The sequence below is a fragment of the Phocoena phocoena genome, chromosome 6 (genome assembly GCF_963924675.1).
Source record: "Phocoena phocoena chromosome 6, mPhoPho1.1, whole genome shotgun sequence".
In the NCBI taxonomy this organism is placed as follows: domain Eukaryota; kingdom Metazoa; phylum Chordata; class Mammalia; order Artiodactyla; family Phocoenidae; genus Phocoena; species Phocoena phocoena.
Window position 1 is genome coordinate 11,362,295 of NC_089224.1, and position 17,657 is coordinate 11,379,951.

A 17,657-nucleotide genomic window follows, 5' to 3' on the forward strand; every position below is an offset into this window, starting at 1 on the left:
AAACTCTGGAACTCCAGGCTCATTCTAAGGTCACTTAGTGTAAGATGTTTTTGTAAAGTAGCCTCTCTAAGATTTCGAGGCAGTTATTTTTCACATTTGAAGCTTTACTGTTAGTTTACCTTTTTTTTTTTACTAGTAATACGTTAGGTTTCCAGCTCAGTTTTTCATTTTTCAAGTTAAATTAAAAAATCATGACAGTAACATCTATGCGCCAGGCATTCTTGCACATTTGATGTGTTTTATTTCATTTACTCTTCACCACAGTCTATGAGATATGTATCATCATCCCCATTTTACAGAGAATAAAACTGAGAGCCAGAAAACAATGACTATTTATAGGACAGAGCTAGGTTCTTCCTTTGCAAAGCCCAAAGATTCCTAAAGCACTCACTGATTATTAGCTACTGCTGTTATCTTTGTGTACCAGCTCCTGGTACAGTCTCTGGCACTTTCTTAGTTCTAAATAAATTTAGTTAAGTGATGTGCTTAACTTCACAGAATGAAGTCGGTCAGATGAAGTTAAGAGAAATAGTCAGGTCAAAACTAAGTGCTGTGGGAACTTTCCTTGAGTCAGATCATTCCCACTTTACATCTGGAAGATAACTGAGGTTCAGAGGTTTGCCCAGTCTTTCCCATTAACTTATTTAACCCTGGCAAAATAGCCTGTGAATTAGCAGCTCTATTCATCTCCATCTTCCAGCTAAGGTTAAGTGCAGCACCAAATGTGCCCAGTAGGTGATGGACCTAGAATAAGAATAGTGCAGGAATTGGGGTTCACTCAAAATTTAATGAGCTCCTACTAAGTGCCAAGTACCGTAACTGGCTCAGTGAACGCCTAGCTGTGAAGAAGACAACAGGTTTCTACTTTCAGGCAGGCCAGATGCGGCTGAAAGGAGGCAGATAAGACCAAGAGCTAAGCCTCAAGATTTGACCGCTCACGGGGTGGAGGTTCTGAAAATAAAGTCAGTGAATGACATTTTTCTCTTAGAAAGACGGAGTTTCCCCGCAGTTTTCCAATCACCTATTGTCCTGGCTCCATCCTCTTTCCCCTCAATCCCCTAGTAAGCTGAGCTCTCAGCGCGCCGACGGGGTAGCCCGCCAGCAGCCGCCGTTATGACACTGCCCGACGTCCGCCGGAAGTGCGCGGAGGAGTTCCGGGGGACGCGGCCTCCGCGCTTCCGGTATCTTGATCTTCAAGGGCTGAGTGCCGCTCTTCGGCGCTGGAGACGCCGTGCCGCCGCCGGGATCATGGTGTTCTACTTCACTAGCAGCAGCGGTGAGTGGGCGCCGAGACCTCCCGGGTCCCTGCTCGACCGCGGGGCTCCGAAGCCGAAACCCCCAGGCCGCCGCTGAGCCTGGTCCTTGAGCGCCTCCTCGGCAGTGGGTGCCTCTTCCCGCGTCCTCATGGTCCCCCCACCGTGTCCGTCCCAGTCCACCCCGTGCGCCCCCTTGTCAGGGCCTGGGGGCGCGTAGAGGCACCATCCCCCTTGCTGTCTTTGCCTCCGGGAGTTGTTCTTTCCCCTCATTCAGAAAGACCTGTCGCTACCTGGAATAGGACAGTTTGTGGACTTCTTCGCACCCCTATCCTAAGTCTCCCCTTCCCCACCCACCCCCGTAACCTTTAATCTTGCTGCGCCCTGGTAATTACCCGCATAGAGAAAGAAAGGAGACATCTGTCAACAACTCTGCCTTACCGGAAGTGCGCCTTAGCCTTCTAGGAAAGTGTTATAGGGCCTGGATGTTACAGAAAGCCATAAAAAGACTCTGGAATAGCGATACAGCCACTCACTGGGCAGAGTTGATGTCCCAGATCTTGAAAAGTGACATGATAATGTTTCTGATTTGTCTTTGGCAGGCAAGGAAAGGGTGTGTTTAGTTCCCAGGAAATGCTGTCTTCATTTCTCTGCTTATGTTGTTCCCTTTGCCTACAATCAATCCTCCAGTTAGCTGCTTCTCCCCCTGAGACAGCCCTCGCCAGTCATTTCCAGATGCCTTTCCCGCCTTGTCGCCACCCCAGGATTGCTTAGATATAACTCTTCGGGGATCCCCTTAACACCCATGTATGCCTTTGGGATTGCATTTGTCATATGATATTAAACTCTGCTTGAGATAGAGTGTAAGCCCCTTGAGAGCAGGGAGAGGATCTCCTGGTTTCTCTAGTGTAGTGCCTGGCTCATAATAGTTATTCAATAAATACTTATTGAATAAATGAATGATATTTTTTGACTTCTAGCACACTCTATTCTGTTGCTACTGGCTCTGCCTACTTGTTAAAGGTGAGATTTAAGTGAAACTAGCTGCGCAGTGTTTGTGTGGGTTTGAATAGAGTGGTACTTGCTCTTTAGAGATGAGAACGTTGAAGCCCAGGGAAGTTCTAACTCACAGACCCCCTCCCCTGCTACTCCGTCATACTATCACATCTCATTTTTCTCAGTAGTTTAGGCTTCCACGGTGTGCCGTAAGCTATTCTCTGTCTCTATAGGCTTAATTTTGTCTTACCCATATTATTAAAATTACTAGAAACAAAATTCAAACTAGCCTGAAAAATCATTATAGGCCCCTAATAGCATTTTCATCCTCCCTCTGTCCTGTCCTGCCCCTCCAGATAACTGGAGTGTCTCTTCGTAGCCTCTCATGAGAGTCCCTGACAACATAGTTACCCGTACAAGTCCAGCAATGGAATAAAAACTATAGGCAGGCCATATAGGTACTAAATGTATTTTATGCTGGCTGCTTTGTACTCCTTAAAGTGATTCTAAATTCCTTGAGTGCTAGTCATACACACGCAGGTGCCCTTAATAGAACAGAGTGCTTCAGTTGATTTGTAGATCATATTTTTCTCATTGGCTTCCATTATAACATCAGAATTGCTTCCTGTCAGAAAAATATTTGGCCTCTAAGTCTAATAAATCTGCACTTGTGCAGCTTTTAAAATTGCAAAGTTAATGGAAAAATTACAACTTCCAGTAAGATAGTAGTAAAACTTTATATATCCTAGTACAGAAAACAACTTGAACATACAGAATCTGCAGGAAATGACTTCGTATAGATAGCCAAGCTTTTCAAGCAACTGATGGTTTACTGCAAAAAAACTTTTTAAAAAAATGGGTTGAAAATCTCAATAGAAAGTTTTTGCCTTCCCTTTTAAAGTTAGTATCTCTAACTAAAATCTGCTTAGTTTTATTCTTTCACACTCTCATAAGAGAATAATGAAACATTAGCCTTGTTATATTTCCAGTGTCAAATTTAAGCCCCTCTGATTTATGGACCCACAAATTACCTGCGCATGGCTCATTAACTCCACTTGCACTTTTAGTACCTTTTACTAGCATCTGTCTCAAGATAGATTGTTCTGTAAATTATGAAATTATCACAGTGCCTCTAAAGTTGGCCGGGTTGCTACACCTGTATCAGGTATCTTCAAGATAACTAGCTCCCATACTAATCAACCTTAATATTTGGGTGAGAGTAACAAAAATCCTAGAATAATTCAATTTACTTTTCCTTTATCCCTCTAACATGGATAGGGGCTTAATTCAGATTTCTTACTCAGCAGTCATGCTCCTTTTTAATTTTCTATTTTGACATAATTTTAGTATTTCAGAAAAGTTATAAGAATAGTAAAAGATTTCCTTTATAGCCTTCTCTCAGATTCCCCAAATTCTAACATTTTACCACATATACCTTATCTCCTTCTTTTCCCCTTTCTCTTTCTTTTTCCAGCTCCCCTCCCCGCCCAACTCTCTCTCTCCACACACACACAGATTTTTTTTTTTTTTCTGAACCGTTTGTTAGTAAGTTGCATTTTACCCCTAAATATTTCAGGGTGTTTTTCCTAAAATCAGGGATATTCTCCTATCAGAAGACATTCTTCATTATCAAAATCAGGAAATTAACATTGCAGCAATCAGCAGCTTTTATTCAGTTTTTATCAGTGTCCTAGTGGTGAATTTAAAACAAAGGAAAATTACAAATCGTTGCTTTCCGCTGTCATTCATTACTCTTTAGCATCTTCTGATCTGGAGCATTGCTCAGTCTTTCTCTCTCACACTGACACTGTCAGTTGAAGAATTACTTTGTAGAATGCCCCTCAGTTTGGGCTTGTAGCAGTTATGTTCTTAATCACCTCATTTTATAGGTCAACCATCCAAAGAACCATCTGTCATTCTCTTGGCTGTAATTTAGATAGCTTGTCCTGCAGAGACAGCTTTGTTTATTTTGATCATTTTAAAAAATTACGTTTGTTCTGATTACAAAAACCATCTATACATTTTGTAAGCAAGTAGACAAGGTAACTGTTGTTAACAATTAAATATATATCCTTCCACAGTATAAAGAAAACGGGTGCGTGTATTAAAAATACATATGTAAACATGTTTATGTATACACAGTTACTTATTTTTTACAAATTGAATATTACTATATATAGATACACAAAAATACTGTTCTGCTGTTTAATTTCTTCACCTATCCTTTCTTTTTAATGGGTACATGGTATTTTGTTTATGGATATTCTATAGTGTGTATAACCAGTCTTAACTAATGAGTGTTTAAGTTGTAAAAAGAACATCACTGCTTGACGGAGTATTAATTAGTAGGATTTATACTCCTAGTGGTGACATTTATAGGTTCAAAAGGGTATACCCATGTGACAATGTACAGAGAGGATCTGAAACACTTTTTAGTTGTACTCCTGCACTTGGCATTTGTTATATGCTATGCAAAGGGCTTATCAAGCTAATATAATGCTCTGTTATAGACAAGTATTTCTGTCAGCTGGTCAGTGCAAAATTCTCTTCTTTCAAGTTATTTTTCTCAACTATTTCCAAGTAATTATGGACTGTAGTCACCATAACTGCTAACTGAAGGAATTGGGAGTTTTCTGTCCCCAAGAGAGGCAGCTATGATTGATCATTTAGGAAGCTTCTCATTCTGAATGTTCAGGCGATCCTGAATTTAAGAATCTGTAAATGGAAGAGTGCTGCTTCCCAGTCTTCAGAACTCCACTCACAGGGTAGTCCTCTGGAGTGACAGCCAGCAGACTGCCTGGCCCAAGCTTGTACCTGTCTGCCAGGCTTTGTAGGCAGAGGCTCAGTGGCTATTAATTCAGGAGTCTAGGTCCAAACGGGGTCTAACAGGTTTTGGTAGACTAGCTCGGAAAACCAGGACCCAGTTAGAATTTCAATTACAAAACCTAACTGATTCCAGATGGAGGATGCCCACATCAAAACACACTAGCTCAGGAAAGCAAATGTCATTTCTAAGGTAAACCATACCCAGAATATTGTTTTTGATTTAGGGTAGTGGTTCCTAATGCTGACTCCACCTTAGAATCACTGTAAAAAGAGATATTTTGCAAAACCCCAATCCCCAGAGATCTGGATTTGGTTGGTCTTAGGTGGAGCTGGGGCAAAATTAGGTGATTCTAATGTGTAAACAGGGTTCAGAGCCACTGATTAGAAGAAGCTTGAGAGCCAGTGTTTCCCCTGAATGTGATAGGGAGCTTATTATAATTTGCAGCACACCTTGGACATAACTAAATCAAATTATGAAAAATAAAACTTGCCTAAGTATAGGAACCTATTTTTAAATGGTTGAGGTGAAGAGTTTTGGTCGTTTTTTAAAAACTATTTTGAAAAAGGCAAAAGTATAGGACTGAACTGGAATTGCATTGAACTAAATCCCTGAGAAAGTAGGAAAGTAGCCATTTTTAATGAGGGTTGGTAAACCTTCTCGAGATGGTCAGTATTTTAGAGTTTGTAAGCCACATACGGTCTCTCTAGCTTATTCTGCTTCATTTTGCTTTTTTAAACCCTTTAAAAATGTAAAAATCATTTTTAGCTCAAGGGCTGTCCAAAAACAGGGCTGGATTTGGCCTACAGGCCATGAATGTTTTGCCGACCCCTAATAAGCATTTGTCCCTTGTTTTTCCCATCAAACAGTTGTGTCGGTGTTGAAGTTATCTAACTATTGTTATTTTTGTTTTGTCTTAGTTAACTCATCTGCTTACACTATTTACATGGGAAAGGATAAATATGAAAGTAAGTTTTCAAAAGCATTTGATTTTGAAATTTCCAGCAGGTAAGTGTTAATTGCCTTTTCTCCCAATGGCTTGTTGGATATGAGTTTTCAGTTAACTACTAACTAACTCATTGTAAGGAATTCCAAAGGATTAACTTTCTTAGAATTTCATTATATCAGATAATAGTTGAGCTAATTGGACCACCTGTAAAGTAAGATTAGAATCTTACTTTACAAAGAGTTTTGTGGTATCATTTGATTTAGGGGTGACAGGAATTAGAGGTTAACTTGTGCTGGTTTTCATCAAATAAAAGTAATCTGTGGCTTGGACTTTGAAAAGATCATTTTCTGTACATTTTTACCTCGTTTAAGAAACATATCTTGGTTGTTTTGAGGCAGAAGATGGTTCTTTTTGAGTTGAAATGTTAACAGTGCTTTCTCGACCACTCAGAATAAAACACGTTATCTCATACTGTGCACATTCCTATGACTAAATGATACAAACATTCACCTAACTAAAAAAAAATTACAAAAAAATACCCATACTATTTTCTGTGCCCTCTATTTTCTGTTTTATCTCATTTAAAAAAAATTAGTCTTAACCTGCTAAATTAATTTTCTGACTCACTAATGCATTTGATCTAAAGTTTACAAGAAAAACACTGATTTAGGGATCGCCTTTTTGACTGCATGAATGGTGGGGGGTGCCGAAAGGGAACTGTAGTTTTCTTGATCAAGAGAGCAGGGAGGAGGGCTTCCCTGGTGGCGCAGTGGTTAAGAATCCGCCAGCCAGTGCAGGGAACACAGGTTCGAGCCCTGGTCCAGGAAGATCCCACATGCCGCAGAGCAACTAAGCCATGCGCCACAACTACTGAGCCTGCACTCTAGAGCCCGCGAGCCACAACTACTGAGCTTGCATGCCTAGAACCCTTGCTCGGCAACAAGAGAAGCCACCACAATGAGAAGCCCGTGCACCGCAACGAAGAGTAGCCCCCGCTGTCTGCACCTAGAGAAAGCCTGCGCACAGCAATGAAGACACAACACAGCCAAAAATAAAAATAAATTTATTTAAAAAAGAGAGAGCAGGGAGGTGACAGCACTGACCCTCAGGGTGTGGGACACTGAAGAGGGAGGAAAGAACTGCAACAAGGGAGCTTGGAGAAGGTGACAGAATTCCTCTTCTTCAAGCTTGAAAAGCACAGTTGCTCTTCTCTTGAGGGTAGCATCATGTTCTGGAAAAGACAGCTCTGAAGTCTGGCCAGTCTGGGTTAAAATCTCAGCTCTTCAGCAAACTAGCCATAGTTACTTAACTCCTTTGAACCTCTGGGTTCTTAGATGTAAGAAGAGGATCCTGGGACGGTATCGGCCTTGCAGGGCTGTGAAGGTTAAATGAAAGAGCCTGGGGGGAGTGCCTGGCCCACGGTGGGCGCTCAGTAACTGGTGGTTCTCTCTGGAGCTCCGCAAAGCCACCTCCTTTCTCCCCTGGGAATACTCCAGGCCTGGGTGACTCTGCCTCAGTCTGAGAGCTGCCTGATTCACTTCAGTTACTTTTCTTTAACCCTCAGGTATTGCTTTTTTTTTTTCCTTTTCTAAAACCATTGGTGTCTGTTCTAGGTGCAGTTTGTAACTGACAGTTTAAACTTGATCCTTTAAAAGAGACAAGTATAACATTCTTCAGTATAAGACACTTGATTAATGAAATAAGGCCCCTAATTAAAAGATGTCAAAGAACAGTGATGTTATATATAACTTAGCTATAACTATGCATATAGTTTTATAAAAACATATAGTTGTATGTATATGTATAGTTATACATGCTAAGTATATGTAGTTGGTGTATATACACATACATCACATAAAATATATATAATGTTATAAATACAATAATGTGATATATAACTATATAATTATAAATCAGATCTATATAACAGTTTCAAACCCTGCTATAACCATAAGCAGAATCAGTATAAGCAAGACTATCACATCCTAGCCAAGAGAAAAAGACAATAGCATAAAATAACTAATTTTTAAACGGTTTTTTCCTTATAATGAATTTATGCCATTGACTCTGGTTGTGACTTAATGGAGAAGCTGTCTGCAGTATATTAATACTTGAGTTTTATATTTCTCCTAGTAACCCGTGAATTGTCATGGGTAAGTTTTCTCATAGTGTCCTCCTGATGAACACAGCTGGGGAGGGGATACTGTCTCCCTATATTACATTGAACAGTAAGGCACAGTTATAGGAGTCCTGGTTATCTACAGGAGATATGGATCCAAACCTGACCAAATCTACTTTCCCTTCTACCACACGAAGGGTGTGAACCCAAGACTCAGGTTCCTGAGAGGCACCTAAAGCAAAGGTCGCGCGGGTTTTGCACTGTGCAGCCCTGGCGGGGCGAGGACAGCTTTACGTATGTCTTACAGTGAAGGGCTGCTTTGATTCCAGTGCTCACTGATGGGCTATCAGTGCTGTTGACGCAGGCAGCTGTGCCGGGGACATTCCCACCGTGTCTCTTTTCCCTTCCATTGTTGTTTCCTGTTCGCTGGGCTGATCTGTGTGAGGCCATGTGCCAGCCTCTGAGTATCCAAAGAGGAAGATTGAGTCTTTGTTTTCACAGTGTTCATTCAGGTGGAGGCACATACAAAACCAAATAGTAGTCAGTTTTGCTGTGAATATAAAACTGCTCTAAAAAATAAAGTCTATTAAACAAAAGTAGGGGCAAAATGAAGTAATATTAATAGCAAACACTGTAGAAGTAGAGGGGGCAGAGAGCAAATGTAGTTAGGGAGAGCTGAGAAGGCTTCGGGGAAGAGTGGGTTAGGATGGGCTAGAATGAATCCTTTAAACCTCCGTTGTAGGAGTTTCTCTCTACAGATAAAATCTAGATACAGAGTTTATGTCTGCAGATATAAATTTAGATTCTCTCTGGAGCCCACTGGAGTGTTGTTTTGCTGTCATTAAAGTATATGTAGAAAAAAAAAATCTATGTAGAATACTTTTCCCCAGGCACTCTTAGAGTTATCCAACCCTCTTAGTCTGCTTTGTAAGAACAGTATTACTTTTTTTTTTTTTTTTTTGCGGTACGTGGACCTCTCACTGTTGTGGTCTCTCCCGTTGCGGAGCACAGGCTCCAGACGCGCAGGCTCAGCGGCCATGGCTCACGGGCCCAGCCACTCCGCGGCACGTGGGATCTTCCCAGACCGGGGCATGAACTCGTGTCCCCTGCGTGTCCCCTGCATTGGCAGGCGGACTCTCAACCACTGCGCCACCAGGGAAGCCCGGTATTACATTTTTAAGTTGCCTGTTCTCCAGTGCTCCTAGCACATCACGTTTACTTCTAATAGCCTTGATGACTTAAGGCTAAGGGCTGGATGGAACATAAATGAATTTTAAGTTGAATGAGTCACTCTCTCTAAAAAGCTTTCAGGTGTGTTCTTTTTATTAGCCAGCAGGTGTCACCAGGGAGCCAAACATTGCAAAAATGAGGAAAAGAGGTTTTTATAATTCCCTTTTTCTGATGACTTGCCAGCTCTTTGCTCAGCTTCTTACTTAAGCTAGTAGAAAACCCTTCAGAAAACTCAAGGTGTCTGCAGTTGCTTAGAGCACCCTCATCCAAGAGGGTACTCTATCATCATTTTGCTTTTCTGGAAAATAAATACCTCATTCAAGTTAGATAGATTATACTTGAGTACATTTTAAATCATAATATGTGAATCAGTTTACCTTACAATTTTTAACTTTAGGTTTAATAATTTAAGTAATGCTTCTGTATTACTAATTATTAATATGGCTATTAGAGGTATATATTGAGATAACCTTTCTGTAGAGATATATATCATTAGCCTTAAAAATATACATATGTAGGAGTTCCCTGGTGGTCTAATGGTTAGGATTTGGCGCTTTCACTGCCATGGCCCAGGTTCAGTCCCCGGTCGGGGAACTGAGATCTTGGAAGCCGCGTAGTGTAGCTAAAAACAAAAAACAAAACAAAACAAACGTATATATGCATATGTTTTGAACGAATACTTCACCTTTTAGATATACACCTTAAGGAAATAATCAGGAGTATGGACATATTTATTTTAAAAGTATTTGCTGAAGCATTTATAATTAGAAGCAATCCAAATGTCAACAACAGAAAAGTTTATCCATATGATACAATCAAGTAGTCATTTTTTCCAAAGAACTTTTAAAATTTTTATTTTTATCTAACAAATATATAGTTTAAAAGTTCAGGGCTTCCCTGGTGGTGCAGTGGTTGAGAGTCCGCCTGCCGATGCAGGGGACACGGGTTCGTGCCCCAGTCCGGGAAGATCCCACATGCCGCGGAGCGGCTGGGCCCGTGAGCCATGGCCGCTGAGCCTGCGCGTCCGGAGCCTGTGCTCCACAACGGGAGAGGCCACAACAGTGAGAGGCCTGCGTACCGCAAAAAAAAAAAAAAAAAGTTCAAGTAATAACAGAATGCTTATAGTAAAAAACATCAGTTCTCTACCCCATCCTTTTCAATACCCACATTCTACTCTCAGACAGTTACTTTAACTTTTACCTATTTCTTCTATTTTTATTTTCATATGTGACAGAATTTTAGGTGATTTTTATTTTCTTTTTTATATTTCTGGTGTTTGTTTTGTTCCCTAATTTTCTACAATTTTATAATTGAGAAGCTTTTCTATTTTTAAGACGTAAAATGCAGTCCACTGGTTTTAAAGTTGTAGCAAAACCATTTTAACATACAAGTATTGTTATAGTGAATCAGTTTTCTAAGACATTATCTAACATCTCAGTTGCTCTGATTTGCCAGTGTTAGTTTTATCTTCAAATAGAAATATCTTTGAACTTTAGATTATAAATGTTATACAAAATTATGATTATAATCGTCCAGTTGTAAAAACTATTAAAAATTTTTTTCTGGTATTTTCAAGCATCAAAGCCTCTTTGAATTACTCTTTATTAAGGGAGAGAAAAAGTTTTGTGGAAAGGATTGGTTTTTTTTTTTTCCCTTCCCAACTTACGATAAACTTTGGCATATTTCATTTAACCTTCTCTTTAAAACATGTTTTTAGTTTTGTTTTATTTAAAAATTTAAAAATTATTTTTATTGAAGTATAGTTGATTTAAAATATTATGTTAGGGAATTCCCTGGCAGTCCAGTGGTTAGGACTTGGCGCTTTCACTGCCAGGGCCCAGGTTCAATCCCTGGTCAGGGAACTAAGATCCCTCAAGCTGTGCACCGCAGCCAAAAAATAAATAAATAAAAGAACCAAAGAATACTTTTAAAACTGAATTAAAATTAAAAATAAATAAATAAAATATTGTATTAGTTTCAGTGTACAACATACTGATTCAGTATTTTTATAGATTGTACTCCATTTAAAGTTATTACAAAATAATGGCTTTATTCCTCTGTGCTGTACAATATATCCTTGTTGCTTATTTATTTTATACATAGTAGTTTGTATCCCTTAAGACCTTCATTTCTCTTTTTTTTCCTTTTCTTTGTTCTCCTGTCTCTCTGCAGATGAAGATCTGATAAAGTATGGCTGGCCTGAAGATATTTGGTAAGTAGCAATTTTGGTTCTGCTTTTTATGGATCATTATTTACTTTCTTAGACTTGACCAACCACCTGACTCCTATGATTAAAACTAGGAACTCAGGCTTTGCGTTTTGTCTATGAATATTCAGTGGTAAATAGCTGACTGCCAGCTCCCTTCATTTATAATTACCACGTTAACTGGGAATGAGGTCTTAGGGCTAGATCTCGGGCCTCACTGCAAAGGTCTCAGGAACATAGGCTTGCTTTTACCTCCTGTGTGTCTCCTCATAGTAGGTTACTGAGACCACTGCACTTAACACACTCAGACCGCTCTTCTTGAGTGGATGGATGCAGGCTTCACAAGAAGCAGTGAAGAAAATAGATGCAAGCTTCCACGTTGGTGGAATAGGTGGAGCATCTGACCAGGTCCAGCTTTAAAGAAAACACAGACTGACTTCCCTTTTGTCTTCTCAACAAAGAGTTTAACCCTGGCTTGATCCAGCCCCTACCCCTTCTTTCTAAAAGAATTTATGGAAATTTCAAAAATGATAATATATTCTTTCTTAGCCTCCTTCCAAGATAATTTTATGTTGCTGCTCACCAAACCCAGTCTAAAAAAACAACAAAACAAATGCAGGAAAAAAAACCCTTCATTTTAGTTGAATTCTTTTCTTTTTCTAACTGCCTTGGGATGCTATATGGGCTTTTCTACAGCTCAAACCCAAAACCTGTGAGGAGTTCATGGATTCCTGCTACTTTCTTTTTCTTTCATGTAATGCTCTCATACTCAGTTTGCTTTCTTTTTCTAGCTGCAGCTTCTACCACTCCCTCTGACCCTTGTGATGTCTCTCTCCTAGAGCCTAATTCTACCTACTATAGAGCGGGATATGGTCTCTACAACTCCTAACACCCCCCTACCAAATGCCGTCCCTGAGGAGAAACACTCGGATCCTGTTGGCTTTAGTGATAGTAGTAATGGACACTGACCAAACACTTAAACTGTAGGCCAGATCCTGTTGAGTGTTTACCTCCACCAATTTCATTTCACTACAACCCTGTGAAATAGTTACCAATATCATGCCCATTTTTCAGATGAGGAAACTCAGGCTAAGGGAAACTGAACAGATCCACTTGGGTCGTTGCTGGCCCCCAGCCAGCTCGAGTTCTAGATCCCTGTTTCTGTCTTCCCTCATGCTGTTTGGGCCCAGATTCTTCACTTAATTCCCTATAGTGACAGAGCTTAGGCTGCCACTTTTTAGAAGAGTTGACTGATTTTCAGTAAGGTATGCAGCATTGGACATCTGGTAGGAAATATATTGCCCAGAGACTAACTTAAGCTACTCCCTATATGTAGCCATTCTCGGAACCCCCGGGCCTACCTGCAGGAGCCCACTGAAGGGCGCCTCTCTGGCTCCAGCCTATCTCATTGTGAAGGAGCCACCTCCTAACCCCGTGGAAGTGTTTCCCTGGCTGTCTGCACTCTCTGAAGTCCACACTCCAGGAACCAAGAGGCACTAGAAACCTGAGGAAGTTTAAAGGCTTTTTTTATCAGCCCCCTGTTCCAGCACAGCGGCCCATCTTCTGAACTCAAATATGTCATCAAGGTAGACACTACTTGGTGCCCCCATACCTCAGGTGGGCAGGTTGCACTGCTCAGGGCTTCTGCATTGGGTGCTGCTTACCTTCCTAGGACCCTTGACTATAAGCTCTGCTCCCCTGCCTCCCCCGCCCAGCCCAGGACAGTGATCCACCCGGTTTGTTTACTACTCTGTCCCACTACCTAGCGTAGGACCTGGCACATAGTAAGTGTTCAATAGATGTGGACTTTCTAATTGACTAGCTCTCTGCCTGTCTGGAAGTGATCTCTGCTGGACATTTCTTCACAGTAACTGCATTCTGGTCATCTCCATTTTGAGTACCTGTCACCCTTGGCTGGATTATTTCAATTGTCCTTAGGGCCCCAAAGATCTCCAGATCTGTCACACAAGAGATAAGGATGATCACACCTGTTACGCAGTTACCTGCTGTAAGGTTTGGGGCAGAAATACCTGCATAGGAAAGGTTACATACTTCAGATGCGCCATGAAAGTCAGTTCACTACAGCCTTTTACTTGACATTTAAAAAAAAATTAAGTGGAAGAGAAATTTACACTACACCTCATGTATTATGACTTGGGTTTTTCGTTTTGTTAAGGTCGACTTCTGGAAGGCACTTACCAGACTGGTGTCTATAGCTGCCCGATAGCCATTTCGACACTCTTTAATCTTGAGATTTAATGTCTGTTGTCAGAAGTCATTGACTTCTACTTCCAGAAGCTATCCTAGGTCAGATGTGAGCTGGCATAGCCCTAAATTTCAAGACCTGTTACAGTTAATAAACTGTCAATCCTGGAACATTCCTGGGCGTGCAGAGAATGTATTCCAGGGCAGATTTTCAACCTGGAACTTAACCTCTGGGAATGTCAACATCTAAGTTTATACCAGGAAACCTCCTAAGGTGCTTTTAAGCAAAGAATTTTTCTAGGATTAAATGAGAATGGAACTAAATTCATTTTAAACAAAGGAAAATACAAAGAGTGTGCGTTCACTGCTTCCAAACCCCCTAATGAGTAGTATTTCCAGAGTCCCCACTTTAAGGAGTTAAACGACCCTCTTGGGGTCCCGTGCATCTCTACGTTCTCAGGTCAGGGATGCTCATGTTTCTAGTCTCTGCCTTCAATAAAGAGTAATAGTGATTAAGCAGGGAGAGGAAGGTAACAAGGAAGAGAGGGAACTAGGGAACTGGTGGGCATAATTTAAACTTGGAGTGAGCATTTTGGGAGGTTTGGAAGGTTTTTTAAGGAAACTCGCTCAAAATAGTTTGTTTACAGAACTGAGTTTTTTGTTCGTTTTACATTTCAACCAAAGCACCGCTGGGACATGCATTCCCCTTGCGCTTTGTAGAGGTGTACCTACAAGCCTGAAGTTGGTGTAAATCAGCAGTGATATTCCCGGGTGTGTTTGACTTTGACTGCCTATGTATGAACCCAGTGTGTATATACATTAACCTACTTGTGTATGTCTTTTGATAAAATTCCACATCAGAGACCTTTAAGGAAAATCAGAATACAATCAAGCTACTATGGGTATGTAGGAAAGAGTTGTTGTAAATAGAGAACTTAAAACAAATTGGAATGGGAGAAGATTTCTCAATTGAGCCTGCTTACTAATGGGGTATTTTCCTAAGATTCTGAAACAGAGCAGTGAGGCATAATTTCCAGATATTCAAAAAAACACATTTTCTGGCTGGAAAACGCCAAGCTAAAGATGATAATCAGTAGGAATCTCTTACGTGGGAATGCAAATAAGTAAATGAACCAGCAGAAGAAAAATAAATCAAACTAAGATGTTGTATTCATTTTTGGCTATCACTAATGGTTAGGCATAAGACCTAGAGTCATCATAGACTGCCAAAAATGTGTAAACGTTTTCTTTATCCAAAGTGACTAGCAAGATGCTTAACCTTTTTAAAGAGGGCATGAGAAACAGCAAATCTTGACCTTTATATAGAATCACACTGCCTACATCTTGGACCAGGTATGAGTGTGTAACCATTTTCAGCTCTAAAAAAATCCATTAATGCTAAGAAAATGTCTAAAGAAATACATAATGGGACGTGATGTTGCCTCCTTAGGATTTTACTGAACATTCCTCAGTCTGGAAAGGAAAGGACTAAGGAAGAGAAGAGTAAAGTTAACAGAAATCACGAAGTGACAGTTGTGTGTTACCATTGTTGGCTAGCATTCTGGAGGCCTCTCTGGGTGTTGGAAAGAGCGGGTCAGCTTCATTTGGTGAATTGTAAATATGAAAAACTTAAAATCCCCAAATGTTGAACTAGGTGAAAAAAGAAGTAAGTTTTAAAAGATAAATTGGTGAATGATAGAGCCTTAATGAAAGGTATATTTAGGATACTGGAGTGAGAGGGCATTCTGAATATTTTTAGGACAGCGTCATAAAGGGCAATCACCATGCTTTCCCAGGAGACGCGTATTAGTATCATTGTCAGAGGTAAGGCTGGATGAATTGTTGGTCTGACCCATTTGGTGATGTGGTCTGCTTACTGCTTCAGTCCTCACCTGACTCTTCCATCTCCGTGATTGACATTCTCTTTGGATTGTTTTGCCATCGCTTGAAACTCAACATTTCCCAAACCAAACCTGTCATCTTTTTGCCAAACTGGCTCCCTCTCCAACTGTAAGATGTTACTGTCAGTGGTCCTGTGAGTCTCCCAGGCTTGCAACCCTGGAGTCTTGCTGACTTCTTTCATTCCCTTCTCTTCTCACCTAAAATTCCTTCCCCGTGTTTGCTCTAAGTCCCGTGGTTCAGCTTGGGACCCACCAAGTCTCAGTTCATCATTGAAGCCTGGGGTCACCGGTAGCTCTTTCTCACTTGAAAAATCACCCTTCCCTGGGCTTTTAACATTCATTGCCTCCTGTACTCGTCTTGGTACTTAGTCTCACACAGCTGCAGATCTTTCCATGTTTTTCTCACCTCTCCCAGTTGATGGTGAGCTCTTTGGAGGTGGTGACTGTTTTCTGCCCCCCATCGTGCTCAGTGTGCAGTAGGCACTGAATTAATATTTTTGGATTGGGATGCTTTAAATGCAGGTGGCCTGAGGAGATGGTTATCTTGTACCTCATGCTAAAAGTGGTTTTCATTCTTTGTAGGTTTCATGTGGACAAACTCTCTTCGGCTCATGTATACCTTCGATTACATAAGGTAACTGGATTTAAACATGGATTCGTGACTTTTTCTGTAGTGATGAGCATCCTGTCTTGTCCTCTGTCCTTTTTGGGGGGCAAAAAAATTGTTTAGAATAATAAATATGTACAAAAGTCTACAAATTAGCAAACGAAGAGATGTCTTCCCCCAACCCAGGAAATCACTAAGGGCAATTCTGATGATTTTTGAGGCTTGGAAGGGGACACAGCACATATTTCCCAGATAGAAGCACTGCCTTGTCCTGCCAGCTGAGGTGTGCTGTGTGTCACCTCTGCTCTCTCCCCCCTGTCATTTCAGTTGACACTACTGGACTTTGTCTTCTTCTAGGAAGATCATGTTGTAGTTCCTTTTTTTCAGACTCATGTGATTCTCCTGCCTCACCAAGGGCATATATGTTCCTAGTTATCAGGGGCTGCTTTGGGAGGTTTAAAACAGCATTATCGTAGTAAAGGGAAAAGATTTAATGTTCCCTCGTCACATAAAGCCACTGTTTTTCCAATCTGTCTTTATATCCATCTATTGTTTTTTGTGTAGTTGAATCATAGGAATGGATAATTGTTATGTGTATTTTTAAAAATATTTATTTTTGAATGATTTTAGATTTACAGAAAAGTTGCAAAGGTAGTACAAGTCCCTATATACCCCATGTCCAGTTTTCCCCATTGCTAACATCTTAACAATACCGTGGTAGATTTGTCTGAACTGAGAAACCAGAACTGATGCATCACTATTAACTAACATCTGCACTCTATTTGGATTTCTCCAGTTTTTCCATTAATGTCCTTTTCCTGTTCCAGGATCTGGTCCAGCGTCACACATTGCATTTTAGTTGTCATGTCTGCCTAGTCTCTGGTCTGTGACAGTTTGTCACTCTTTCCCTGTTTGTCATGACCTTGACAGTTTGAGAAGTACTGATCAGGTCATGATTAGACTGGAGTTACGGGTTTGGGGGAACAATAGCACAGAGGTGAAGTGCTCTTATCCCATCATGTCGGGGTATATGCATTAATAGGACTTACCACTGATGGTGTTAACCTTGATCTCCTGGCCAGGGTAATGTTTGTCAGGTTTTTTCACTAAAGAGCTGCTCTTCTCCCCATATACTTTATTATTTGGAAGCAAGTCACTAAGTCCAGCCTGTACTCCAGGGGGAGAGCTCCACGTCCTGGTGTGGGGAGTACCTGCATATATTGTTTGGAATTCTTCTGTAAGGAAGATTCATCTCTTCTCTCCCATGTATTTAATTCAGTCATTTACTTATATCAGTATGGACTCACACATTTACTTTTTACTTTGGGTTATAATCCAGTACTGTGTCATTTTGTTGCTAAAATTGT

The 17,657-nt window shown here is 40.7% G+C and overlaps 1 protein-coding gene across 2 annotated transcripts in view; it reads left to right on the forward strand.

Annotated features, from left to right (window-relative positions):
- Nucleotides 1–1,207: 1,207 nt before the first annotated feature.
- Nucleotides 1,208–17,657, forward strand: part of CCDC25 (coiled-coil domain containing 25) — a 39,169-nt gene continuing 22,719 nt past the window's right edge. The window contains exons 1-4 of one of the 2 annotated variants that reach the window (XM_065879237.1): nt 1,208–1,276; nt 5,994–6,041; nt 11,544–11,583; nt 16,266–16,317. In XM_065879237.1, coding sequence (XP_065735309.1) covers nt 1,249–1,276; nt 5,994–6,041; nt 11,544–11,583; nt 16,266–16,317 — 168 coding nt within the window. In that variant the 5' untranslated portion in view covers nt 1,208–1,248. The remainder of the gene's footprint in view (nt 1,277–5,993; nt 6,042–11,543; nt 11,584–16,265; nt 16,318–17,657) is intronic. The other variant, XM_065879238.1, reaches the window with a different exon arrangement.